Source organism: Cyprinodon tularosa, unplaced genomic scaffold (genome assembly GCF_016077235.1).
Source record: "Cyprinodon tularosa strain WSP-4 unplaced genomic scaffold, ASM1607723v1 ctg928, whole genome shotgun sequence".
NCBI classification, from domain to species: Eukaryota; Metazoa; Chordata; class Actinopteri; order Cyprinodontiformes; family Cyprinodontidae; genus Cyprinodon; species Cyprinodon tularosa.
The window spans coordinates 69,615-97,417 of NW_024039705.1; the positions used below are offsets into that span (position 1 = coordinate 69,615).

Below are 27,803 nucleotides of genomic sequence, written 5' to 3' on the forward strand. Positions count from 1 at the left end.
CAAGAGCGCCCTCCTCTGGACAACACCCGGCTGTCCATCTACACCTTATGGACAAAAGACATTAGTTTGAGGACAAGAATGTTCACATTTTGGACAAAGAAGGCAGGTGGTTTGAAAGGGGTGTGAAAGAAGCCATCTATGTTAAGAGAGAAAAAGCAACCTTAAACAGAGGAGGTGGACTCAGGTTTCAGCTCTCAGGGGACTGGTCTGGTCAGCCAGGCCAACAAATGACTCTCTTTTCAGAGGCATAGGCAAGTTCTGGATATTTCAGGCTAACAAAGACCTCAATGAATCCCTATTACTACAAATGCAGGCCAATATTGGTCAATATTTGTTGTTTGGCTGATATGGGATTAAATACTGATATCAATGTCAGATCTGGACATACTTAATGTCTTTGTTTGTACATTTTACAATGGATTTAATGTAGTTTCATGAAGATGGAAAGAAAGCAGATTTGGAAATTATAATCTGAAGTGACCCAGATTAGGATACGAGAGGATTAAAAGGTTCTGTGGGATTTCAGAGTCGGGTGTGACGGTGGCTCTGGAGCACAGCTTCTCGTAGTTGTAGTACATGTCTGCAGGAAGCTCCTGTGATGCCCCCCCAGACTGCTGCTGAGTCTCGGGTTTATTGTCCGATCCTAGACCACGGAGAGGGAAATTTATCATTCAGTCACTCTGACTGAATTCTGAGATTAAAAGTCAGAATTCTGAGATTAAGTCAGTATTCTGAGATTAAAGTCAGAATTCTGAGGTTAAGTCAAAATTTTGAGATTAAGTCAGAATTCTGAGATTAAAGTCAGAAGTCTAAGAATAAATGTCAGAATTCTGAGGTTAAAAGTCTGAGATTAAAGTCAGAATTTTGAGATTAAAATTCAGAATTCTGAGATTAAAGTCCGAATTCAGAGGTTAAATAGGAAGTCTAAGAATAAATGTCAGAATTCTGAGATTAAAAATCAGAATTCTGAGATTAAAGTCAGAATTTTGAGATTAAAGTCAGAATTCTGCTAATACTGAAATAAAATGTAAAAATCAGTTAACTTTTTTTAAATTTTTTCAGTGGCCCTAATCCTCCTCTGTGTTCCAGTAAAGCACATTCAAACGAAAATTACTCTTAATTAAAAACACTGATAATTTATGTAACAGTATGGAATAATTTTATATTTAAATTACTTTCAGAAGTTTGAACTCTGAATGTGAGTGGAGTTTTCCTTTAAAGCAGAGCAGTGATGGAGATAGAAATGATTTCACTGTCAAACTTAAAACCCAAACAGACCTTCAGGCTCTTCCTCTGCTGGAGTCGATGTGGTTTCAGGCTCACCAACTGAAATCCTGTTTTTAGCCAACATTTTATCACTACTTTAAAAAATAACGAGATTTTATAAGCAATAAATTATATTATTTTCGTTTTTTCAGTGTTTAAAACTATAAACGTTGCTCTGTAGTTTCTCCTTTTCCGTTAACGCGTTGCTATGCAACAAGGTAACGCTATCCCGTGTTAACAAAGCATTCTGGGTAATGAAGTTCTCCACTGAAATGCGCAACGAGGGTTTTAAACACGAACACAGGTACAAATAAAACAGCCTATAGATATATAACATTTTTATTTTATCGAAGATCAAATTTAAATATAAAATATATTTTATCGGGTTTTAGTTCGGAGGTTTGGTCCTTTAAATTGTTAGAAACAAAAAGTGTTTTCAGCACATTTGTGGTTTAATGAACACAGTTTAGAAAATTAAAGAGTTACAACACATAAAAAATGCAGAAGTGAGGCTTTTATTTTACAACAAACATCCACCACTTTTTGCAGCAACCATAAACAATTTACGGCGCTGTCGTAAACCGGGACGACAACAAAACACATGGACCGGAGTTAAACGTGTCGATCAGCTGAACTGTAAGTTTTCTCCCCAATATTTCCTTTAATTCGTTAATTTCTTTTGTCACAGAAAACAAAACGTCATTTTTTAATGACTCTGTGGATAAAAAGCGAGAAAAAACGCGCAGAACGACGTCAGGAAGCGGCTTTTATCGAGCGTTTGATGTTTACTGGCGTATTTTCCAACACGGCCTGAAACTCAGAGACTTTTTAATGTTTGTCTCCTCAGTTTATCCTCGTTTCTATTTAAACATCCAGTCAAGTCTCGTTTAGCGGAATTACAGGATTAAGAAGAAGGTTAATGAAAATATCCAGAATATTTATGTTCGGTAGGACGGAGTATTAGAGCTGAACTAGAGATTTAATGCTTTCCAGAATAAAGTCATAAAATTACGCGATTAAAGTCGTAACATTACGCAAATATGTTTCCAAAAGAGGAAAAATAAAAAAAAGTTGATTAATTTTAACATTTTTTTGCAGTTTAATATGGGAAAAAAGAATTCTGACTTTAATCTCAAATTGTGGAGGGATTGCTGAAGAGTCAATGAGTCGATGCAATCAGCTGGTTTTCCTTAGATAGAAAACTTTGAATCAATCTGACTGGATGATCTGGTTGAACTGGAAAGTGACCTGAGATGACATGATGTGAATTGGAGCTATAGAAATAAACTGAATAGAATAGAATTAATGTAGATGGGCCCCATGAAGGCAGAGATGTGGAGCTCTCAGCTTCACTGACAAAGATGTGAGTAGTTTGGGAGGAACAGGAACACATTGGTGGAAAATGATGGAATTAAGAGACTTTTTACGTCCCTGAGGGTCCCTGGTGATGCTATTTCATTAATGGAAGAGCAGAAGGTGATTAAAAGAGAGGTAGTCTATAAAACAGACATGGCTACGGCTGGATGCTAACATGTTTGTTAGCTGTCAGAATTCAGTCAGAATTCTGAGATTAAAAGTCAGAATCCTGAGATTAAAAGTCAGAATTCTGAGATTGAAAGTCAGAATTCTGAGATTAAAGTCAGAATTCTGAGATTAAAGTCAGAATTTTGAGATTGAAAGTCAGAATTCTGAGATTAAAGTCAGAATTCTGAGATTAAAGTCAGAATTTTGAGATTAAAGTCAGAATTTTGAGATTAAAAGTCAGAATTCTGAGATTAAAAGTCAGAATTCTGAGATTAAAGTCAGAATTCTGAGATTAAAGTCAGAATTTTGAGATTGAAAGTCAGAATTCTGAGATTAAAGTCAGAATTCTGAGATTAAAGTCAGAATTTTGAGATTAAAGTCAGAATTTTGAGATTAAAAGTCAGAATTCTGAGATTAAAAGTCAGAATTTTGAGATTAAAAGTCAGAATTCTGAGATTAAAAGTCAGAATTTTGAGATTAAAAGTCAGAATTCTGAGATTAAAAGTCAGAATTTTGAGATTAAAAGTCAAAACTCTGAGATTAAAAGTCAGAATTCTGAGATTAAAAGTCAGAATTCTGAGATTTAAATTCAGAATTCTAAGATTAAAAGTCAAAACTCTGAGATTAAAAGTCAAAACTCTGAGATTAAAAGTCAAAACTCTGAGATTAAAAGTCAAACTCTGAGATTAAAAGTCAGAATTCTGAGATTAAAAGTCAGAATTCTGAGATTAAAGTCAGAATTCTGAGATTAAAGTCAGAATTTTGAGATTAAAAGTCAGAATTTTGAGATTAAAAGTCAGAATTTTGAGATTAAAAGTCAAAACTCTGAGATTAAAAGTCAGAATTCTGAGATTAAAAGTCAGAATTCTGAGATTAAAAGTCAGAATTCTGAGATTAAAAGTCAGAATTCTGAGATTAAAAGTCAGAATTCTGAGATTAAAAGTCAGAATTCTGAGATTAAAAGTCAGAATTTTGAGATTAAAAGTCAAAACTCTGAGATTAAAAGTCAGAATTTTGAGATTAAAAGTCAAAACTCTGAGATTAAAAGTCAGAATTTTGAGATTAAAAGTCAGAATTTTGAGATTAAAGTCAGAATTCTGAGATTAAATTCAGAATTCTAAGATTAAAAGTCAAAACTCTGAGATTAAAAGTCATAACTCTGAGATTAAAAGTCAAAACTCTGAGATTAAAAGTCAAAACTCTGAGATTAAAAGTCAGAATTCTGAGATTAAAAGTCAGAATTCTGAGATTAAAGTCAGAATTCTGAGATTAAAGTCAGAATTTTGAGATTAAAAGTCAGAATTCTGAGATTAAAAGTCAGAATTTTGAGATTAAAAGTAAAAACTCTGAGATTAAAAGTCAGAATTCTGAGATTAAAAGTCAGAATTCTGAGATTTAAATTCAGAATTCTAAGATTAAAAGTCAAAACTCTGAGATTAAGTCAAAACTCTGAGATTAAAAGTCAAAAGTCTGAGATTAAAAGTCAGAATTCTGAGATTAAAAGTCAGAATTCTGAGATTAAAAGTCAGAATTCTGAGATTAAATTCAGAATTCTAAGATCAAAAGTCAAAACTCTGAGATTAAAAGTCAAAACTCTGAGATTAAAAGTCAAAACTCTGAGATTAAATGTCAAAACTCTGAGATTAAAAGTCAAAACTCTGAGATTAAAAGTCAGAATTCTGAGATTAAAAGTCAGAATTCTGAGATTAAAAGTCAGAATTCTGAGATTAAAAGTCAGAATTTTGAGATTAAAAGTCAAAACTCTGAGATTAAAAGTCAGAATTTTGAGATTAAAAGTCAAAACTCTGAGATTAAAAGTCAGAATTTTGAGATTAAAAGTCAGAATTCTGAGATTAAAGTCAGAATTCTGAGATTAAATTCAGAATTCTAAGATTAAAAGTCAAAACTCTGAGATTAAAAGTCAGACTTCTGATTACACTGAAATAAAATGTAAAAAGGTCTTTTCTCCTGTTCAAAAATGTCTCTGGACCTTTACTGGTTGGTGATTTTCTTCATTGGGACCCGCTGGTTACCTCTGGCCCAAGAAGGGGTTTCTCTGTTGGTTAAAGAGGCGGTGGACTCAGATTCCAGCTTCCAAAAACGTACAATTCAGTCAGAGAGGATCCCTTCCAGATATCACCACACCCCCCACCCCATCACAGAGGAACGAAGCACCTCCCCGCTCCAGCCACTGAACAATTCCTCCTTAACGACCGACCCTTAACAATCATAGACAGGTTTCAGATATTACAGGCTAACGATGGAACCTAACGACCCGCTCATCGGTTTTCATTTGCATGTTTCCAAGCGATACAAGGCTTTGTCTATAAAGACTCAAACTCACTGCAGATCCAGACATTAGAATAGAGAAAGCTTCCTGGAGGGGAAGCGAAACGTCTTCAAACCTTGGAAACCAAGTCCAGTGGATATTTTGAACTTTTACGGAATGACTGCGACCTGGATGACTGAGAACCTTCATCAGCATATTTAAAAAGTTATGAAAATCGATTTTTTTTGTTTTAATGTGGTGTGCAGGATTAATTATTTATTAATTATGTTTTCCAAAGCTGTAAATATTTGTATAATAAATAAATGTAAACAGTAATTTGCATCACAGCCATAGAGATCAGTGTCATAACTTCCCAGGCAGATAAAGCTGCAGGAGTGTCTCAGACCATGAGGGGAAAAAGGAAGATAGCTGATTAGAAAAGAGGATTCAAACAGAGCGAATCATTTGCTTTCATTATCAGTGCGGAACGATTACGGTACCTGCTTTTTCGTTTTGTAATGAGAAGTTGTCAAAAAAAAAAATTAGGAAAGACATTTCCATGGAAAGCTAAATATGCAGCCGACCACCGAGCTGGGAGGGAGAGAAAAAGTTTACCTGCAGAACTTCTGGATAAATTAGAGGAGAGCAAAGATAGATTTTAGAAGTAGATTGCATCTTAAACTCCACTACTGCTGCTAGGTTGGTTGCAAGGATAGAAAACCGTTCATAGATCAAACAGGTAGCGCTCTCATGCAGGGATGTTTTTCCCCAAATCCTAAAAATCTAAATTCTACCAAGGACTGATGGTGATGGAGGATGTGGGATTTCAGGGTTAGAGAGCTCTGCTCTGATGATGTCACTTCCTGCTTGGTTCCTCATGACTCCATCAGCTCCTCCCAACAGAAACACGTCCACCATAGAGAGATTCCTTTATCCTGTTTCTATCATTTCATCAATGCAACAAAAACCTGAACCGCGCGGTGAATTCCATGCAGTGAGAGCGTTCACTGCTCCTCCATCACCTCATGCTGGTATCTGACATTTGCTCCAGGATAAACATTTAATCATGAATGTTTATTATATATTTAAGCCCACATAGTCATTTTCTATAGTTGGATAAAACAGTTAGTGTTGCCATAAGAGGCTGATAGAAGACTTAAACATTTTTGCGGCTTCAGACAGATTTAGTTTTTGTTTTTTTGGTCCAACATGGCTCTTTGAGCATATTTGGACCTGAAACAGATGTTTGATGGTCCAGATGTCCAGTTTTCACCTTAGTTCTGTTCTTCCTGCCTGATCCGTTTTCTCCTCTCAGCATATCCGTGGATCGTCGTCAGCATGGAAGCCAAACCCCAGAAACCGTTCTCCTCCAAAGGTGGGAGGAAGCCTTTGCACAAAGGAAAAGGTAAGAAGTGCCTCATTAACAGGAGTGACATCATTGCCCTCCAACTTTACCAGCGACTCCTCGACTCCTTCCAGATTCCTCAGGGACAAAGTTCGGAGGGAAGCCTGCTGGAAAGAAACCCTTTAAACCCTACAAGAACACGGAGAACAAGAGCAGACCTGGAAAAGCAAACGGTGGAGGGAGAAAATCCGGTTTCTCTAATGCTGGGAAAGGAGCGCCGGGGAAGAGGAAGCTGCCAGCAGGGGGCGGCGGTGAGTATCCGTCTCAGGTGAAGTCTTCCTGTTAGACGACAGCGTTTCAGTCGATTGTTTCTGCCATCAGGTCCGCCGGCCAAAAAGAGAGGCGAGGAGAAGCCGATGACGGACGAAGAGCTGAAGAAGAAGAGGCTGCAGAAGAAGAAGGAGCTGAAGGAGAGCAGGCAGCAGGCGGAGAGGAAGGAGATGTTTGACATCATCCGCCAGTGCAAAGGAGTGTGGGGGAACCTCCGCAGGTACGAACACAATCATGGTGCAGAGGTTCCTCTAAAGAGAAGCTCCAGAACCTTCAGATTTTTACTTTCCCAGTATAATGTCTGATAAATATAGTTCCTAATGTTCATTTCTGTATATATATCAATGAAACATGTTTGTTTTTTAAATGTTTTATGTAATTCAGTATTTTTTAAGTTTCCAGGTTCCTGGTGTGTATCTGCATGCGTCAGATAATGAACTCCAGCCTACATTACCGTGTTAACATGCTTTTCAATCCTTCCTGCACATTCTTTTCAAACTAAACTTTGCTTTAAACTGTTGTGTGCTTGGAAAAATATAAATAGTAATGTTAAAAATCTTTAAAAAAAAAACTTGACAGGTTAAAAACTTAAGATAAATTACAGTCAGAAGTCAATGTCACAAATAAATAACTTATTTTAGAGTCACGGTATGTTTATACGAGATAATACTATTAATATAATGTGACTTTTCTAGAGAATCATTATCCATAGTTATTTTATTCAGGGTTTTCACATAGTTTCAGAATTCCCTGACTTTTAACTGACTCAGGATCAGTTTTCCCTGACAAAATAAATGCAGCAACAAGACAATAATAATAACATAACAGGTCCCCAATCTAACATGTTTAGCTCTATAACATTTAAATGCACCTCTCCAATGTCTGAGAGAAAATAATGTACCGTAATGACCATTTTTTAATGTATGACCTGCATCACTGTCAGAACACTGCCATATCATAACGCTTTCTAGCTTGTTTGTCGTTTTGGTAACTACATCAAAATTACTGCTAGCTGGACAAAAATCACGCCATCTGGCGGAAAATTACAAAACAGGCGCCGGCAACGCTTCTGGATCGTTTTCATCGAATGTTGGTGATTTTAAAGCAATTTTGACTGATAAATAATTTTTTTTTTTTTTTTGCGATCATCATCGCAAAAAAAAAAAAAAATTTTACTCTCCCGAAAATAAAAACTGAGTGGGTTCGGGTTCTGACTCATCGGGTTCTGACTCATCGGGTTCTGACTCATCGGGTTCTGACTCATCGGGTTCTGACTCATCGGGTCCTGACTCATCGGGTCCTGACTCATCGGGTTCTGACTCATCGGGTTCTGACTCATCGGGTTCTGACTCATCAAGTCCTGACTCATCGGGTCCTGACTCATCGAGTTCTGACTCATCGGGTCCTGACTCATCGGGTCCTGACTCATCGGGTCCTGGCTCATCGGGTCCTGGCTCATCGGGTTCTGACTCATCGGGTCCTGACTCATCGGGTCCTGACTCATCGGGTCCTGACTCATCGGGTCCTGACTCATCGGGTCCTGACTCATCGGGTCCTGACTCATCAAGTCCTGACTCATCGGGTCCTGACTCATCGGGTCCTGACTCATCGGGTCCTGACTCATCGGGTTCTGACTCATCGGGTTCTGACTCATCGGGTCCTGACTCATCGGGTCCTGACTCATCGGGTTCTGACTCATCGGGTTCTGACTCATCGGGTTCTGACTCATCAAGTCCTGACTCATCGGGTCCTGACTCATCGGGTCCTGACTCATCGGGTCCTGACTCATCGGGTCCTGGCTCATCGGGTCCTGGCTCATCGGGTCCTGGCTCATCGGGTTCTGACTCATCGGGTCCTGACTCATCGGGTCCTGACTCATCGGGTTCTGACTCATCGGGTCCTGACTCATCGGGTCCTGACTCATCGGGTCCTGACTCATCGGGTCCTGACTCATCGGGTCCTGACTCATCGGGTTCTGACTCATCGGGTTCTGACTCATCGGGTTCTGACTCATCGAGTCCTGAACGGCCTCCAGATTCAGAACTGAGCTTCTATTAAATGAAGGCGTCAGAAATTAAAACTAAAGAAGAGCAAAGTAAAAAGTTCAGACCTGGTAGAAACGTTGGAGCTCATCAGATCCGTCTGCTCAGGGTTCCTCTGTGGGGTGGAGGGGGCGGGGCTTGTTACATACGGGCCGATGTTCCTGCTGACTGACGGATGATGTTTGGATCCACAGGAAGAAATGCGACGAGGAGCAGAGGAAGAAACTGATGAAGCAGCTTCATGTTCTCATCCAGGGGAAGATGAAACAGGTCTGTTCCTGGAAAACCAGGTTCCTGCCTGGAAAAGCCTGGAATTTGATTACAATCACTTTCAGATCTCCTTCATCCATCCGTCATTCATCCATTCATCCGTCCATCATTCGTTCATCCGTCCATCATTTGTTCATTCGTTCATCCGTCCATCATTTGTTAATCCATCCATCATTCTCGTTCGTTCATCCATCATTCATCCGTTCATCCATCATTCGTTCATCCATCCATCATTCGTTCATCCATCCATCATTCGTTCATCCATCCATCATTCGTTCATCCATCCATCATTCATCTGTTCATCCGTCCATCATTCATCTGTTCATCCATCCATCATTCGTTCATCCATCCATCATTCATCTGTTCATCCATCCATCATTCATCTGTTCATCCATCCATCATTCATCTGTTCATCCATCCATCATTCGTTCATCCATCCATCATTCATCTGTTCATCCATCCATCATTCATCTGTTCATCCATCCATCATTCGTTCATCCATCCATCATTCATCTGTTCATCCATCCATCATTCGTTCATCCATCCATCATTCGTTCATCCATCCATCATTCGTTCATCCATCCATCATTCATCTGTTCATCCGTCCATCATTCTCGTTCGATCATCCATCATTCATTCGTTCATCCATCATTCATCCGTTCATCCGTCCATCATTCGTTCATCCATCCATCATTCGTTCATCCATCCATCATTCGTTCATCCATCCATCATTCATTCGTTCATCCATCATTCATCCATTCATCTGTCCATCATCCGTTCATCCGTCCATCATTCATCCATCCATCATTCATCCATCCATCCATCATTCATCCGTCCATCATTTGTTCATCCGTCCATCATTCGTTCATCCGTCCATCATTTGTTCATCCGTCCATCATTTGTTCATCCGTCCATCATTTGTTCATCCGTCCATCATTTGTTAATCCATCCATCATTCTCGTTCGTTCATCCATCATTCATCCGTTCATCCATCATTCATCCGTTCATCCATCCATCCATCATTCGTTCATCCATCCATCATTCATCCGTTCATCCGTCCATCATTCGTTCATCCGTCCATCATTCATCCGTTCATCCGTCCATCATTCGTTCATCCGTCCATCATTCGTTCATCCGTCCATCATTCATCCGTTCATCCGTCCATCATTCGTTCATCCTTCCATCATTCATCCGTCCATCATTCGTTCATCCATCCATCATCCATCCATTCATCCATTCATCCGTTCATATCTCTCTCCTCCCGCCTACAGATGGCGTTCGCTCATGACTCTGTTCGGGTTCTTCAGTGCTTCATCCAGTTTGGCAGTGAGCAGCAGCGACGGGAGGTGTTTGAGGAGCTGAAAGGTGAGCGCGGCGCCATTAATGGCGTTCTGGTTCGGTTCTGGTTCTGTGAGCAGTCGGACCGACCCGCTGTCCACGCTTGTTGTCGTCTGCAGAATCTCTGCTGGCGCTGTCCAAATCGCCGTACGGGAAGCACGTGGTGAAGAAGCTGCTGATGTACGGGTGAGTCGGATCGGACCGCTGCTCCCACCTCCGCTGAATTGAAAACCCAAAGCCGACCTCCGGTTCTGGTTCTTCTGCACAGGAACAAGGAGCTGGTGGCCGCCGTCATCGAGATGTACAAAGGTAAAATTCGCCAGATGCTCCGCCACGCCGCCGCCTCCGCCATCATCGAGTACGCCTACAACGACAAAGCCATGCTGGCTCAGAGGCTGATGATCACAGACGAGCTGTACGGAACCACCTACGCCATCTGCAAGGTCAGAACTCGCCGTCAGGGCGGGGGGGTCAGGGTGGGGGAGGGCTGCGGGTCTCACCTGTCTGCCCGTCTCACCCGTCTGCCCGTCTCACCTGTCTGCTCGTCTCACCTGTCTGCCGGTCCGTCTCACCTGTCTGCCCGTCTCACCTGTCTGCTCGTCTCACCTGTCTGCCGGTCCGTCTCACCTGTCTGCTGGTCTCACCTGTCTGCTGGTCTCACCTGTCTGCTCGTCTCACCTGTCTGCTGGTCCGTCTCACCTGTCTGCCCGTCTCACCTGTCTGCTCGTCTCACCTGTCTGCCGGTCCGTCTAACCTGTCTGCTGGTCTCACCTGTCTGCTCGTCTCACCTGTCTGCCCGTCTCACCTGTCTGTTCGTCTCACCTGTCTGCTGGTCTCACCTGTCTGTTCGTCTCACCTGTCTGCCTGTCTCACCTGTCTGTTCGTCTCACCTGTCTGCTGGTCTCACCTGTCTGCTCGTCTCACCTGTCTGTTCGTCTCACCTGTCCGCCCGTCTCACCTGTCTGTTCGTCTCACCTGTCTGCCGGTCTCACCTGTCTGCCCGTCTCACCTGTCTGCTCGTCTCACCTAGGGCTGGGTACCGAACTTCGGTACTTTTATGGTACCGACCGAAATGCTTCGGTTCTACCGAGTATCGAAACATGCCTCGTCTTTCGGTACCAAGTTTCGGTGATTGGCTGGAACACTTAACGTGATTGCGTCATCCAGGAAAAATACACAGGTGGTCCCGCCTACAGCCAGGGTTCATGTGTATCTTTTGTGAACTGGTTGCAGCGTCGTGGAACCCCTTTAAAATGCCCCCCAGGTCAAAAGTGCGGCTTCACTTTATTAAGACTGATGCTAATAGTGCGCAATGCAATACATCGTGCACGGAGACAATTTAAGAGCAGAAAGTCGCTCTGTGTTTGACTGCAAGAAGAGCGGACCGCAGCCAGCGCGACCATCCTCCTCTCAGCAGCCCGTGGGCAGAGCAAAGCCAGAGCGGAGTGAATCATGCTGCTTTCAAACTGGACGCAGCAAGAGCAGCAAAATCTCGTCTGCTGCTTCATTTTTGCTGCTTGTACCAGCTTCTGACGCGCTGCTGAAGAAGCTTTGCTGCTCTGGCTGCGCGGTCGCAAAGTGGGTCAGACGCGCGTTGGGCGGAGCTACTCTATCCTTTATTTGCCTTGCAGCTATATTTGCTGTGATCAGTGGGAATAAAGTAGTTTTATTATGTTTTTAAGTGGGAAAATCCACCTGAAAACGTAATCAGTGCAGTCAGTTCATCCTGCCTTCAATATTTCTGTCGGAGCCGCTCAGACCCCCCCCATACCAGCGGTGCGCTGTCAGTAGGATCCCATTCAACGGGCTTGTTTGTCAGACATGGTAATTTTTCTAAAGGAAAACTGCTAAGTAAAAAGGTCCTCACAATGTAACAGTGAATATTAGACACTGAATTATTTATTTTTTTATGTAAGAGGAAAAATGTAAATGGAAAAACAGAGCTTAAAATAAAACTCAAGATTTGTACTTTTTTATGTTGTGTAATTTTCTTTTTTTTCGAATTGATATTATAAAACTGGTATCGAAAAAAGTATCGTTCAGGAACCGGTATCGAAGTGAAGGTATCGGTATTGGTACCGGAACCGAAATTTTTTTAACAATACCCAGCCCTAGTCTCACCTGTCTGCTGGTCTCACCGTTCTGCTGGTCTCACCTGTCTGCCGGTCCGTCTAACCTGTCTGCTGGTCTCACCTGTCTGCTCGTCTCACCTGTCTGCCCGTCTCACCTGTCTGTTCGTCTCACCTGTCTGCTGGTCTCACCTGTCTGCCGGTCCGTCTCACCTGTCTGCTGGTCTCACCTGTCTGCTGGTCTAACCTGTCTGCCCGTCTCACCTGTCTGTTCGTCTCACCTGTCTGCTGGTCTCACCTGTCTGCCGGTCCGTCTCACCTGTCTGCTGGTCTCACCTGTCTGCTGGTCTAACCTGTCTGCTCGTCTCACCTGTCTGCCGGTCCGTCTAACCTGTCTGCTTGTCTCACCTGTCTGCTCGTCTCACCTGTCTGCCCGTCTCACCTGTCTGTTCGTCTCACCTGTCTGCTGGTCTCACCTGTCTGCCGGTCCGTCTCACCTGTCTGCTGGTCTCACCTGTCTGCTGGTCTAACCTGTCTGCTCGTCTCACCTGTCTGCCGGTCCGTCTAACCTGTCTGCTTGTCTCACCTGTCTGCTCGTCTCACCTGTCTGCCCGTCTCACCTGTCTGTTCGTCTCACCTGTCTGCTGGTCTCACCTGTCTGCCGGTCCGTCTCACCTGTCTGCTCGTCTCACCTGTCTGCCGGTCCGTCTAACCTGTCTGCTGGTCTCACCTGTCTGCCCGTCTCACCTGTCTGCTCGTCTCACCTGTCTGCCGGTCCGTCTAACCTGTCTGCTGGTCTCACCTGTCTGCTCGTCTCACCTGTCTGCCCGTCTCACCTGTCTGTTCGTCTCACCTGTCTGCTGGTCTCACCTGTCTGTTCGTCTCACCTGTCTGCCCGTCTCACCTGTCTGCTGGTCTCACCTGTCTGCTCGTCTCACCTGTCTGCCGGTCCGTCTAACCTGTCTGCCCGTCTCACCTGTCTGCCCGTCTCACCTGTCTGCCCGTCTCACCTGTCTGTTCGTCTCACCTGTCTGCTGGTCTCACCTGTCTGCTGGTCTCACCTGTCTGCTGGTCTCACCTGTCTGCTCGTCTCACCTGTCTGCTGGTCTCACCTGTCTGCTGGTCTCACCTGTCTGCTGGTCTCACCTGTCTGCTGGTCTCACCTGTCTGCTGGTCTCACCTGTCTGCTGGTCTCACCTGTCTGCTCGTCTCACCTGTCTGCTGGTCTCACCTGTCTGCTGGTCTCACCTGTCTGCTCGTCTCACCTGTCTGCTCGTCTCACCTGTCTGCTGGTCTCACCTGTCTGCTGGTCTCACCTGTCTGCTCGTCTCACCTGTCTGCTCGTCTCACCTGTCTGCTGGTCTCACCTGTCTGCTGGTCTCACCTGTCTGCTCGTCTCACCTGTCTGCTCGTCTCACCTGTCTGCTCGTCTCACCTGTCTGCTGGTCTCACCTGTCTGCTGGTCTCACCTGTCTGCTCGTCTCACCTGTCTGCTGGTCTCACCTGTCTGCTGGTCTCACCTGTCTGCTGGTCTCACCTGTCTGCTGGTCTCACCTGTCTGCTCGTCTCACCTGTCTGCTGGTCTCACCTGTCTGCTGGTCTCACCTGTCTGCTCGTCTCACCTGTCTGCTCGTCTCACCTGTCTGCTGGTCTCACCTGTCTGCTGGTCTCACCTGTCTGCTGGTCTCACCTGTCTGCTCGTCTCACCTGTCTGCTGGTCTCACCTGTCTGCTGGTCTCACCTGTCTGCTCGTCTCACCTGTCTGCTCGTCTCACCTGTCTGCTGGTCTCACCTGTCTGCTGGTCTCACCTGTCTGCTCGTCTCACCTGTCTGCTGGTCTCACCTGTCTGCTGGTCTCACCTGTCTGCTGGTCTCACCTGTCTGCTGGTCTCACCTGTCTGCTCGTCTCACCTGTCTGCTGGTCTCACCTGTCTGCTGGTCTCACCTGTCTGCTCGTCTCACCTGTCTGCTGGTCTCACCTGTCTGCTCGTCTCACCTGTCTGCTCTCTGCTTCAGTCCTACGAACACAACACCATCGAGAAGGTGGTGAAGGCCAACCCGGAGAAGCTGGAGAACATAATGGACGAGACCCGGCAGATCATCGTCCCGCTGTCGCAGAAGTAAGAGCCGTTCCGTTAGTGGGCGGAGCTATCTGCACCGCCTGGCGTTGTTTGGATCTAACGCTCCTCTGCTCTCCCACAGAGAACAGGTCATCAAACACTCTCTGGTCCATAAAGTCTTCCTGGATTTCTTCCTGTTCGCCTCCGACAAGCAGCGATCGGTGAGCGCCGCCCGCCCTCCCGCCTCAGGCGCCGTCACAGACGTCGGCTCTAACGTCTGCTTGTTGTGACTCCGCAGGAGATGACCGAGTACATCAGGGAGGCGGTGGTCTACATGGCCCACACTCACGACGGCGCGCGGGTGGCCATGCGCTGCCTGTGGCACGGCAACGCCAAGGTGGGTTCACGCCTCCGCAGCAGGTTCCAGAGACCTGATGGATTATTGATTACCGTCCAACCGTCCTTTTTCTCCCTGATGTCATTAAATAAAAAAATACAGAAAAATAAAATAAAGCCTGTTAGATTATTAGATGTTGGACCAGAGAGCAGGAAAGTATAACAGAGTATTAGGGACATGTAGAGATGATTCTTTTCTGTTTCAAGTCGTAACACTATGAGAATGAAGTCATGAAAAAAAATTTTTAAATTACGAGAATAAAGTTTTCTATGACAACTCTTACAAGAAGTAGCCTGGTGAGACCATCGTGATCTCGCGAGCTTTCAAGGTTTCACTCGCTAATCAGTCTGGAGACTCTCCGTTAAAGAAAATTTGGAGCCGTTCACCAAACGAACGTCCAATCAGCGTTGGCTTTGAGGCGGGTTGAGGTGTGACGCAATGAGAAGCGCGACAGTTCAGTCTAAAGAACATGGCGGCTTCAGCCGATGAAACTAGCGTTAGCGTGGCTATCGAGCAAGTTTTATCGGAATTACAGAGTATTTCTTCACTGAAAGAAGAGCAAAACACTGCTCTGGAGGCTTTTCTCAGAGGAAAAATGTTTTTGCTCTTCTCCCGACTGGTTTCAGCAAGAGTTTGATCTATCAATTGGCTCCTCTTCGTCGTCGCTCTGTTAGTACGTCATATGCTTCGTTGATCTGATTGGTTTATTTGGCCCGTCTATCACCAACATAGGCCAATCAGCTAACCAGTAATTTCGCCCCTTCATCAAAATTACTTCTACGGAAGGTTTCCAGATGGATATGCGGAGCAAATCCATTTGGCGGAGTCAGGTTATCTGCAGATCATTAAACCGCCGTCTGCTGCGGACTGACTGCGGTGCGTTTATGAACTTTGGGAAGGTAGGAATTTTCATGAACAGGAATTAACTTTTGTACAATCGGTTTGACAAATCAGGAAATCTTTTAGCAGCAGCTTCAAACTGAGCAGGATGTCAAAGTGGACTCTGGTTGCTGATTGGTGGAGCTGGTCGGCCGTCATCTGGTGGGCGGAGCTCCAAGCTTCACTATGGCGATAGCCGTACTGCTCCACTTGTGAAAGCAAAATCTGTTGGGATCTTTTTGGCATCAAGACAATTATTCTTATTGCCAGATTTCCAGACAGGAAACAAAAAAATAAATGAAACTGGTTGCGGTATGATGACTTCATTCTCGTAATTTGACGACTTTATTCTTGTAATATTACAACTTTGACCGCCTCTTAAAGCTCATCAAAAGAATGCTAAGAGTGTTTGAAGCAGTAATCGAAGCAAAAGGTAGCTACTGAAAACCTAGAATATAAGACAGAATTTATTTTTTAATTCATAGTTTTGATGCCTTCAATGTGAGTCTTTAAGTTTCATAGTCATGGAAATAAAGAAAACTCTTTTGTCCAAACATTTGGTCTGTACTATACGTCATTATTTCCATCTGATATCGATCAAATAAAAGTCTTGTGAAAAGGCTCCATAAAAATCCTCTAATTTGACGCATTAGAATCGATTATTACGACTTAAAAGCGAAAAAGCTGAACGTATAAAATGTTTAAATGAACTTTCTGATCTCATATTTCCTCCTTTATCGCTGCTTTTCTTCTGCTAATGACCTGTTTGGATCAGTTCTTTTATCCAGCGGCTGAACCAGCCCACATCATCAACCCTCCACCTCCGTGCTTCAGCGCTCTGACCCTCAGAGTGACGCTCCTCTGAGGTCATTGCTCTTGTTTTTCAAACTCGGCGTTGCGAGATGAGCCTGGGGGAGAGGAGACCGAAGGTTGCTGTGAGGTTTGGAGGTGGAGCTGGCGTCATCAACAGCATGGAAGCACGGAGGTGGAGGCGTGGTGGTTGGGGCTGGTTCTGGTGGTGCTGATTGGACCAGAAGTCTGGTTTTAATGACTGAACGAGATGCTTTCTGTGTCGCAGGACAGAAAAGTCATCATTAAGACCATGAAGACCTACATGGTGAAATTCGCCACGGTGAGTCCATCGCCGATCCGATCCAATCCGACCTTCAGTCACCGTCTGACCCACTAACCCCCCTCCATCCACAGGGGGAGTTCGGTCACATGGTCCTGCTGGCCATATTCGACTGCGTGGACGACACCAAGCTGGTCCGCCAGGCGGTTCTGTCGGTACGTCCTGCTCTGAGGGTTCTGCTCAGGAACATCCAGAGGAACCTGACGGCTGCTTTCTGTGCAGGAGATCCTGGCGGCGCTGCCTGAGGTCCTCGGGAACAAACACGGCAAGAAGGTCCTCCTGTACCTGCTGAGCCCCAGAGACCCCGCCCACATGCTGCCGGAGATCGCCAGGGAGCTGGAGCAGGGAGACGGGAACGCTCACAGGTACCGAGAGCCGACCGGAACCGGCTGGTGTTCTGTCAGCTCAGCATACGGCGTCAGGCCAGCATACCCTCATTCATACGTATGACAAAGACTCCGCTCTCCTTACAGCCAATCACGCCGTTTTACTTCCCGATTTAGTCAGATTTTTGTAGTTGTTTTGTGTAAAAAAATGTCCTTCACCAGGTCCACCACACATTAGCTTTAGAAATATCTGCTTGACGAGGATCTAGTTAAAGAACGATCAAGATTTTTGATTATTGTGGAGGATTTTTTTCGAATTTCTTTAAAGCACCCGCCCTCCGATTTAAAAAAAATATAAAAAAATGCACGTGTGAGAGTTTAAAGATACTGTTTTCATCGCTCATAAGTTTACCGTGTCTGAACGCCATAACCTTAAATTCATCCATCACTACATAGAGCGGGGACTATAGAGTTAACTGGCCGTTAAGACAAATGATCACTTCCCTATTGGTCCACTGCGCCATCTTTGGTATTAGCGGGCCGCTGTGACAGCAAATCCCGTAATGCTTTGCGAGGAGAGCTCTCAGCGCAAAGCATTCTGGGATATATCTGCCTCTTCTAAGGTCTTATTTTTTTCTCATTCACTTCATTGACACTTTTTCTCTTCCGACCCTCGGCCATTTTCAAAGAACCAGAAAGGTGAGCTTCAATGAGCGTCTGAAACCGTAGCTCACCACAGATATACGCCTGAAAGTGCGCAGAAAAAGCTAGCTAACGGGACGAGCGCGTAGGACGGCATTACGTAAACATATTTTTAGGGTTGTTAAGTTTCCCCAACTTTAACCTATAAAAAATGAAACAAAGACGGTGTAAGATTTTTCCTGGAATGCTTCGCAAAGAGGAGCACAGAGTTGAAGAATCAATCTCTGCATCATCGCTTGGCTCAACACTTGCCAGGCTTTTTATTGAGCAGTCAACACATTACAACAGCAGGCGTCAGTTTAGATTACGCAATCTCTTAGACATAGAATGAACCTTTAAGATGGGGAACTTGCCTGGTTTCAGCATACGCTTTACACAAGGTGTCGGGGTTATGACCTTTACACTCCTCTGCTTCTCAAATGAAAAACAGGAAATCATTCTTGCGAAACATTTGACCGCCTTATGACCTTCATACACTATTTCCAATGATGAGAATAACATATAGAAAAACAAATAATTGAGAGCAATATAAAATATATAAATGAATAAAATGATAAAAACAACAGAAATCATAATAACTCCAACAATATCACCAGAATGATTGACAGTTCGGAGGACCACTTATTTAGACGAACCAATCAGAAATAAAAGATCGTCCTCTATGCCTTTAATTCCTTCAATCCTCTGATGAATGAATGAATCACTGACCTTCCTGCAAGTGGAAATAATGCATGTTTATTAACCAAAAAAAACACAAAAGAAGAAATGCAATGATTGGATATCCGCTCAGCAGAGTCAAAGCTGAGAGAAGAACCGAATAATTAAAATTAGGGATGCACGATATTGGGATTTTGGCCGATATCCGATATGCCGATATTTTAAAACTCATGTAGCCGATAACCGATATCGATACCGATGTTAAAGCTGGACAAAAATAAGTAGTCATTGAAAATAGCAGTTTTGTTATCCATTTCTGACACTTTGAAAAATAATATACTCAAATATATTTTCATATGCTGATATCAAATAGATTTTTAAAAACGCGGTATCGATCTATTTTACTTTCAGAATCTGGTGAAATTTCATCGTTCTGTTACAAACTCTCGTGATATTTTGCAAATTCTTGTGAGATTTTGTTAGTAAAATAGATCGATACCGCGTCAATATATCAACATATAAAAATATGGCAACATTTGGTGAATTTTCAGGGGATTTCGTAGCATAACGATGACATATAGCAATATTTCATTAGTAAAAGAGATTGATATGGTGTTTTTAAATGGCAATATATCAGCATAGGAAGATATTGGGATATTTTAATGTATCAATATTTTTTCCCTCGTCTTTAGAAGTTTTTAAGTCTGTAAAAAAGAAGTTTTTGAGGAAGAAGAAGATGTAGTATTTTTTCTTTTTTTTTTTAGACTTTAGAAACTCAGAAGCTGATCAAATATGGGGTTAAATATCGGTGGGGTGGCCGATGTCCGATATTCAGTTTTAAGGCCGATACAGATAGGGGGCCGATTATATCGGGCATCCCTAATTAAAATCTCCACTCTACAGTTATCCCTTAAACATTATTTGTCCTCAACAAAGAAAAAGACAGAAGACTCTAGAAACAAGGTTTAGCTGTAAATAAAAGATCAACCACCAGGGGGAGGTAGGGTGCCTTCGCCTTGGAAATTCTGTGTGCCGACACGTTGAAGCCACCAGGCGGCGCAAAGGGGCACTACACAGATTGGCCACTAGGGGGAAACAATCCGTTCGTTGATGTAATGAAACTCCTGCAGCTTCTTTAAAACATCCCAGATGACAGGATAGGATCTTTATTTTTAGTTTTTTAATTAAGAGCGACATCCAGATTATTTTATTTTTATTGATTTTTACAGCACATGAAGAACTAGTGAAATAATTTTCAGATTATAAATGGATTCATTAATTCCTTGGGGGAAAACAAATGACTTTAAGGTGATAAAACCTACTGAGGCTTCTGGAATAATCGGAATCCGTTCAATGGGACAGATTACCGCTGATAACGATCATGGACGCATGCGTGTTACTAAGGTTACACTGAGCTGACAGATCACCTGACCTTCGGGTTCAGCGGCGTTCAGCTGTCGGTTCTATTCCTGGTTCAGTCACTGAGGTCATCAGAACCGGTCCTCTGGTTCCAACTGGAGATTATATCGAAAAAAACTAAAGACTGAAATGAAGTAAAGAAAAGAAATTAGTTTAGTTTTTATTCTAATTAAATTAGAATAAAAACTATATCTTAGCAGAAACTCAGCATGAATCAAAGGTTTGATTTTAATAAAGGAAAAGTATCAGAACTGTCCCTGATCCGACGGTTCTGGTTCCGCTCAGTAAAAAGGACATGGCGACCCGACGGAAGGAGCTGCTGGAGGCCGTCTCCCCCGCGCTGCTGGACTACCTCTGTGCCAACGCCGCAACCATGGTGAAGGACAAGGCCACCAGCGTCACCATCAGCGACATTCTGGCGTCCGCCTGCGGGGACCTGCGGCCCGCCATGACAGCCGTGGCCCAGCTGGCCAATCAGGAGCTGGTGCCGGGAGGCGTGGATGGAGAGGTGAGGCAGCCACTTCCTGCTCTGCTTTTCCAAACCTTCCTTCATGTTTCTTTCTTTCCTTCTTTCCTTCCTTTCCTTCTTTCCTTCTTTCCTTCCTTTCCTTCTTTCCTTCTATCCTTCCTTCCTATCTTTCCTTCCTTCCTTTCTTTCCTTCTATCCTTCCTTTCTTTTCTTCTATCCTTCTATCCTTCCTTCCTTCCTTTCTTTCCTTCTATCCTTCTATCCTTCCTTCCTTCCTTTCTTTCCTTCTATCCTTCCTTCCTTTCTTTCCTCCTAACCTTCCTTCCTTCCCTCCTAACCTTCCTTCCTTCCTTTCTTTCCTTCTATCCTTCCTTCTTTCCTTCCTTCCTTCTATCCTTCCATCCTTCCATCCTTTTTTTCCTTCTATCCTTCCATCCTTCCTTCCTTCTATCCTTCCTTCCTTTCCTTCTATCCTTCCTTCCTTCTGACCTTTCTTCCTTTCTTTCCTTCTAACCTTCCTTCCTTTCTTTCCTTCCTTCCTTTCTTTCCTTCCTTCCTTTCCTTCCTTCCTTCCTTTCTTTCCTTCTATCCTTCCTTCTATCCTTCCTTCCTTCCTTCCTTCCTTCCATCCTTTTTTTCCTTCTATCCTTCCATCCTTCCTATCTTTCCTTCCTTCCTTTCTTCCTTCTATCCTTCCTTCCTTCTATCCTTCCTTCCTTGCTTCCTTCTTTCCTTTCTTCCTTCTTTCCTTTCTTCCTTCTTTCCTTGCTTCCTTCTTTCCTTTCTTCCTTCTTCCCTTCCTTCCTTCCTTCTGACCTTTCTTCCTTTCTTTCCTTCTAACCTTCCTTCCTTTCTTTCCTTCCTTCCTTTCTTTCCTTCCTTCCTTTCTTTCCTTCCTTCCTTCCTTTCTTTCCTTCCTTCCTTCCTTTCTTTCCTTCTAACCTTCCTTTCTTTCCTTCCTTCCTTCCTTTCTTTCCTTCCTTCCTTTCTTTCCTTCTATCCTTCCTTCTATCCTTCTATCCTTCCATCCTTCCATCCTTTTTTTCCTTCTATCCTTCCATCCTTCCTTCCTATCTTTCCTTCCTTCCTTCCTTTCTTCCTTCTATCCTTCCTTCCTTGCTTCCTTCCTTCCTTGCTTCCTTCCTTCCTTCCTTCCATCCTTCCTTCCTTCTATCCTTCCTTCCTTGCTTCCTTCTTTCCTTTCTTCCTTCTTTCCTTTCTTCCTTCTTTCCTTGCTTCCTTCTTTCCTTGCTTCCTTCTTTCCTTTCTTCCTTCTGACCTTTCTTCCTTTCTTTCCTTCTAACCTTCCTTTCTTTCCTTCTAACCTTCCTTCCTTTCTTTCCTTCCTTCCTTTCTTTCCTTCCTTCCTTTCTTTCCTTCCTTCCTTTCCTTCCTTCCTTTCCTTCCTTCCTTCCTTCCTTTCTTTCCTTCCTTCCTTTCTTTCCTTCTAACCTTCCTTCCTTCCTTCCTTTCTTTCCTTCCTTCCTTCCTTTCTTTCCTTCTAACCTTCCTTCCTTTCTTTCCTTCCTTCCTTCCTTTCTTTCCTTCCTTCCTTTCTTTCCTTCTATCCTTCCTTCTATCCTTCTATCCTTCCATCCTTCCATCCTTTTTTTCCTTCTATCCTTCCATCCTTCCTTCCTATCTTTCCTTCCTTCCTTCCTTTCTTCCTTCTATCCTTCCTTCCTTGCTTCCTTCCTTCCTTGCTTCCTTCCTTCCTTCCATCCTTCCTTCCTTCTATCCTTCCTTCCTTGCTTCCTTCTTTCCTTTCTTCCTTCTTTCCTTTCTTCCTTCTTTCCTTGCTTCCTTCTTTCCTTGCTTCCTTCTTTCCTTTCTTCCTTCTGACCTTTCTTCCTTTCTTTCCTTCTAACCTTCCTTCCTTTCTTTCCTTCCTTCCTTTCTTTCCTTCCTTCCTTTCTTTCCTTCCTTCCTTTCTTTCCTTCCTTCCTTTCCTTCCTTCCTTCCTTCCTTTCTTTCCTTCCTTCCTTTCTTTCCTTCTAACCTTCCTTCCATCCTAATGATCAGCATCAGTAAACAGTCGACGGTGAAAAATGACTTCTGATAAAATGATAAACTGTCTCCCTCTGCTGTAACCTTTACGGTCCTCCTCATAATAAGTAGAGGCAGCATGGTGCTGTGGGACAGGAGGGGTTATTGGGACGGCGTTTTGAAGCGGTGAATGGGGGTCAGCCAGCGTTAGAACGGCCTAGTCAAAGTCCAGATCTAACCCGATCGTCTCCTCTGCCCTGCAGCTCCACATGGCAGAACACGCCGCAGGACACCTGGTGCTGAAGTGGCTCATCGAGCAGGACGCCGTGTTGGCCGAGGCCGGCAGAGAGGGTGGGCGGAGCTCCTGGCGTAGAGGTCAGTGTTCCAGCGTGTCTCTGTCTCTGTCCTCACTCATGTCTTTTTGTCCTCAGCAGAGCGCTTCAGCAGGATTCTGGTGGACACGGTGGGAACGGAGACCATGAAGAGCTGGGCGAAGGTCAACAGAGGAGCCATGGTGCTCTGCAGGTCAGCGCCGCCCGCCTCCTCCTCCATTAGTTCAGCTACAGGCAGAACTCTGATTCTCTCTGATCATTAAAGTCTGATTATTTTTTATTGTAAACTCACTTTTAGTTTATCGGTCAAACCAGCAACAAAATGACGACTAAATGCAGGAAACATCCGGAGCCGCAGCAATAAAACCAGACTGTGTTCCTGCAGGTCAGAACCGCCGCTCACACTGAGCCTGGTTCTGCTGGAGGTTTCTTCCTGTTCAAAGGGAGTTTTTCCTCTCCACTGTCGCTACAAGCATGCTTAGTGTGAGGGATTGCTGAAGAGTCAATGAGTCGATGCAATCAACTGGTTTTCCTTACTGGTTTTTCTCTGTAAAGAGAGTTGAGATGACGGGTGAATTGGCGGCATAGAAATAAATTGAATAAGTTAACTTTAGCTGCTGGACGCGCCGCATGAACCAATGAGAGAAGCTGATCTGGGAGCTGGCAGGGAGTCAGACGCAGCACTGCTGATGCAGAGCGCTATGATCACTCCTCTGAAACAGTTTATTAACGCCTAAATTAACTTCAAATGTAGAAACCTGCCGGCAGAATATGTTGGCTTTTATTATCCTGCTGCCTGCAGTTTGTAGCACAGACCTGAAAAACGCTAACATCTACTTCCAGCCGCCACCAACAGGAGGGGAAAACCCTGGAGAGGCGAGCAGGCGTGAGGCAGCTGCTGCTGGGGATTCCCAGTGACAGCGCAGCGCCGGTATGTGGGGGTCTGAGCGGCTCCCACAGAGAAATAATCTTTGAAGGCAGGATGGTAATCTGGATGAACTGACTGCACAGACCATGTTTTCAGGAGGACTTTCTCACTTCAACAGAGATTCTAACTACTTTCTACCCGCTGATCACAGCTAATATAGCTGCCATTGTTCCAGGCAGAGAAAGGATAGGGTAGCTCCGCCCACCGCGCATCAGAACCACTTTACCACCGCGCAGCTAAAGAGGCTTCAGCCTCGTATCAGCGCTAAACTTGTACAAGCATAAAAAATTAAGCAGGACGCACGTTCTTGCTGGTTCTGCTGTGCGCCGTCTGAACGTAGACTTAGTATCTGGTCCTGGAAGCAGCTTCCTGCGGGTCCTTAAAAAGTCTTAAAAGGCATTGAATTCTTCAAAATAAAACTAAGGCCTTAATTGGTATTAAAATGTCCTAAATCAGTCTTTCATAGGTCTTAATTTTTAAAACATCATAAATATGATTATTTTTATTACGATTTATTTTTGTAATCTAAATAAAACGTTAAAATTGACTTTTTTTTTTTTTTTTTTATAACTGCTCGCCATTATTGTTTCCGTCCCGATAGCAGAACCAATAAAGCGTTGTTGCTGCCGGGACATTTGGGAGATGCTCCATTAACTTTTTGTCTGGAAAATATGATCAAGTGTAAATGTAACCAAAATAGTCTCCAGCCAAGAGTTTCCTCCATGGCTAAAACCAGGGAACATACATGAGGCTCAGTGGATTTATGCAAGAAGTCATTCAAGCTCAGAACGATGGGAATTAAGGCAGTGGAGTCGCACATGCGAAGCACGAAACACAAAGCGTCAAAATGGAGTTACAGAGAAACAGCCGGTATTTCTCAGTTTAGTTCCACCCTTGTCTCTGCAACGCCTCCACTTATCACCAAATCAAACATACTAAGAAAACCATACAAAGAAAAATAGCTGCTAAAAAGACTTCAAAGATTTTAAAACTGATTTGTTTTGTTCCCTGCTAAAACAAAGTTTGTGAATTCAGTTAAATAATTGTTCAAATATATCTGTCATTTGTGTGTTTTTAGCTTTCTTCCTGTATGGGAAGCTTTTCAAAATTTGAAACATTAGTGCAGTGGTTTATGTTAAAATAAACCTTTGGGTTAAGTTTTAGCAAGCAGGTTTTTTTTTTTGTGTGTTTCTTGTTAATTTGGTCTTTTATTTTTATTTCTAGTGGTATTAAAAAGTCTTAAAAAGTCTTGAATTTAACTCGCCTTATGCTGTAGGAACCCTGCAGAGCGAAGCGTACAACTTGACCTGTGTGATAGAATGCAGCTTAAAGAACATGGAGTAGAACCTTGGTTCTGAAGCTCCTGGTCGGTTCTGACCAGAAGGAGTTTGTTGGCAGACGGCCGGTTCGGTTCGTTCCACAGATCCAGCTTTAGTTTTCCCAGTTCTTCCAGCCTGGTTCCGGTCTGTCAGGTTCTGGTTCTCCTGGGTTTTCTGTGACGTCTGTTTGTTTCTCTCTGCAGCCTCCTGAACAGCTGTGATCGATCGGTGGCAGCCGAGGTGAAGCAGGCGCTCCGCTCCATCTCCACCGAGCTCCAAAGAACCAAGAACAACAAAGGAGCTGAAATCCTGCTGGAAAACCTGAACAAATAGACTTTTTTTTTTTTTTTTACTCCAAATGGACCTCAGCTGTTCAGACTTCGCTTCCTTTTGGACCAGGAACCGGAGGACGTCAGACCGCTGACCTTCTGCTTCACTGATTTCAGCCGATTAAAGGACGAAGCGTTTAGAATCCGGATCATGTGTTCATCTCTGGACCGGCTCAGAACCAGACTGGACTGGATCGTCGTTTCTAAGGAAACCTTTTGTTAAACCTTAATAACTGAGAAGGAAAAATAAAGTTTATTGTGATAACCTGTTTATTGTTTGAACCCGGTTCTACAGGGAGAAGGTTCTGTTCTGCATGAATGTGGCGTTTATCTGCTGCTCAGGAAGCTGAACAACACAAAGCTGCAGAGCGGCTATGGAGGCGGGTCCAGACCTGGTTCTGCCACCAGGTGTTCCTCACCTGCCGGTTCAGTCAAGCAGTTCTTCTGGTATCACAGAAACCAGCGGTTAAACATGGAGGAGGAAGTGTGATGATGTGGGTGTGCTTTACTGGATCCATGCAGCCTGGAGCAAGATGGCCGCCTGTGGTCAGAGCTCCGCCTGCAGAACAATCACTGATTGCCCGTTGGTAGAACGGGGTTGAAGTGAAGCTACCAGCCGCCATATTGGTACTCCCTAGTTAGACCGGTCCCAATGTAAACAATCTGTGCGCTAACGCATCAAACAACTATGATGTTCTCATTTTCAGGGAGAATTAAGACTTAAAATAAAGATAAATTCATCACTTTGACACAGACTGGCTGTTTATAGCATCAGTAGATTAACTTTAACTTAGAATAAATAAAATAGACGTCACATTGCAGAGTCATTATGAAGTCTATAAATCATGTAATAAAACATATTATACAAATAAATCTGTTAATGGAGACCAGAGATGGGAAGTAACGAAGTACAAATACTTTGTTACTGTACTCAAGTAGATTTTTCTGATATTTTTACTTTACTTTACTACTTATTTTTATGGTGACTTTTTACTTCTACTCCTTACATTTTTACACAAATATCTGTACTTTCTACTCCTTACATTTTAAAAAATTGGCTCGTTACTTTAGTTTTGAATCATTTCAATGGAGTTACCGTTATTATTTTTCACGTCATCAATACCAAATTCAATCTAATTGGATGGGAATCTACGTTGCATTTGACGCACCACTACAAGATGAATCGACAGATTCGGCGGTATTCATTGGCGGCAAATCATTGCAGCTTGGTGGCGGTGGCGTTAGCATAGTAGCATGGACGACGAGATGATTGAAAATGAACACAACGGAGATCTAGTCCTATTGGCAGACATCCATTTAAAATGTAGGCAACGGCATGAAAAAAGTGGTTTCTACTTTTACTTTTATACTTTAAGTAAATTTACAAGCCTGTACTTTGTTACTTTTACTTGAGTAAAGAAGTTTAATCAGTACTTCCACTTTTACCAGAGTATTTTTTAACACAAGTATCTGTACTTTTACTCAAGTACAGAAAGTGAGTACTTTTACCATCTCTGGAGACTTATAATACTGATGAGCCAAAAGTGCTAAATTAATGATGCACATGTTATATACGTGTATTACAAATGACGTATCGTGCAGAAATATTTTGCACGTTACATTGATTAATAAAAACAATGCATCTATATGTATATTGGGGTCAAATGTTCGAGTTGCTTTTTTCGTCAATATAACATGCAAAATATTTCAGCTCATGACTTTTTCAAATGAGAAACCAAACGACATCATCATCCACTTAACCCTATAATGCCGAATGTATCGTATTTGATACGGTTTCTGAAATGTTTTGCGTCTGACACCTTTTGCATAATTTAATGGTAAAAACTTTGCTCTAAATCCTATTGTACACAATCAGATATACCTGATAACAGCCAGTAGAAGACTACACAAAAAATTAATCTAGACTTATCGCATAGTAATAAAATATTAATATCAAAAATGTATTTCTGTTTTTTCTTTTTACATATTTTGTTAAAAGGCCAAATAAGGACTTCAAACCAAAAAAATGAATTTTCTGTTTTGTTTTATTCTTGGATCGAGCTTTAAAGGGTTAATAAAGAATTCCTACATTCCGACATTTCAGTGAATTACTTTCTATTTCCTCTATTTTCTAACGTTGGACCCAATGTCAATGGCTAACTCAGTCAGTGTGAGATAGCCAGACTAATGTTAGTCTGCAGACTAAACTATAGGATCCATCGGCTATAGATGGATTTATTGCTTAGTTCTTCCACTGACTCTTAAATTGCCAGAGGAGCGTCTCCATGGGAGTGTGGAGTACCAATATGGCGGCCGATGGCTTCACTTTTTTCAGGCAATCAGCAATCCAGTGAATGAATACAGATCAGTGAGAACAATTAGGATCCCGAACTAATCCAGGAGAGCAGAACCAGA

At 43.3% G+C, this 27,803-nt stretch overlaps 2 protein-coding genes across 3 annotated transcripts in view; one reads left to right on the top strand and one right to left on the bottom strand.

Annotated features, from left to right (window-relative positions):
- Nucleotides 1-1,475, bottom strand: part of LOC119776361 (cilia- and flagella-associated protein 44) — a 45,530-nt gene extending 44,055 nt beyond the window's left edge. Inside the window, exons 1-2 of the mRNA XM_038274740.1 lie at nt 1,279-1,475; nt 496-643 (exon numbers count right to left, since the gene is read on the bottom strand). Of these exons, the coding sequence (XP_038130668.1) occupies nt 496-643; nt 1,279-1,351 (221 nt within the window). The 5' untranslated portion in view covers nt 1,352-1,475. The remainder of the gene's footprint in view (nt 1-495; nt 644-1,278) is intronic.
- A 359-nt stretch (nt 1,476-1,834) lies between these two features.
- Nucleotides 1,835-25,657, top strand: pum3 (pumilio RNA-binding family member 3). Of its 2 annotated transcripts, none has more exons than XM_038274746.1 (18): nt 1,835-1,902; nt 6,375-6,464; nt 6,539-6,715; nt 6,786-6,954; nt 8,971-9,046; nt 10,318-10,411; nt 10,504-10,570; nt 10,653-10,827; nt 14,470-14,573; nt 14,656-14,734; nt 14,812-14,910; nt 16,868-16,921; nt 16,996-17,076; nt 17,144-17,286; nt 20,311-20,533; nt 22,744-22,831; nt 22,912-23,005; nt 25,263-25,657. In XM_038274746.1, the coding sequence occupies exons 2-18, from the start codon at nt 6,398-6,400 to the stop codon at nt 25,390-25,392; spliced, it is 1,920 nt and encodes a 639-aa protein (XP_038130674.1). In that variant the 5' UTR covers nt 1,835-1,902; nt 6,375-6,397; the 3' UTR covers nt 25,393-25,657. The 2 variants fall into 2 exon arrangements, with proteins under 2 accessions (XP_038130674.1, XP_038130675.1); XM_038274747.1 differs by having other exon boundaries at nt 22,915-23,005.
- Nucleotides 25,658-27,803: the final 2,146 nt, after the last annotated feature.

Bases quoted from the DNA above. Each gene is read 5' to 3' on its own strand.
- pum3 (XM_038274746.1), top strand. From the start codon at position 6,398: ATGGAAGCCAAACCCCAGAAACCGTTCTCCTCCAAAGGTGGGAGGAAG. The intron at 14,574-14,655 runs GTAAGAGCCGTT...GCTCTCCCACAG, and splicing joins ATCGTCCCGCTGTCGCAGAA to AGAACAGGTCATCAAACACT. The intron at 17,077-17,143 runs GTACGTCCTGCT...CTTTCTGTGCAG, and splicing joins TCCGCCAGGCGGTTCTGTCG to GAGATCCTGGCGGCGCTGCC.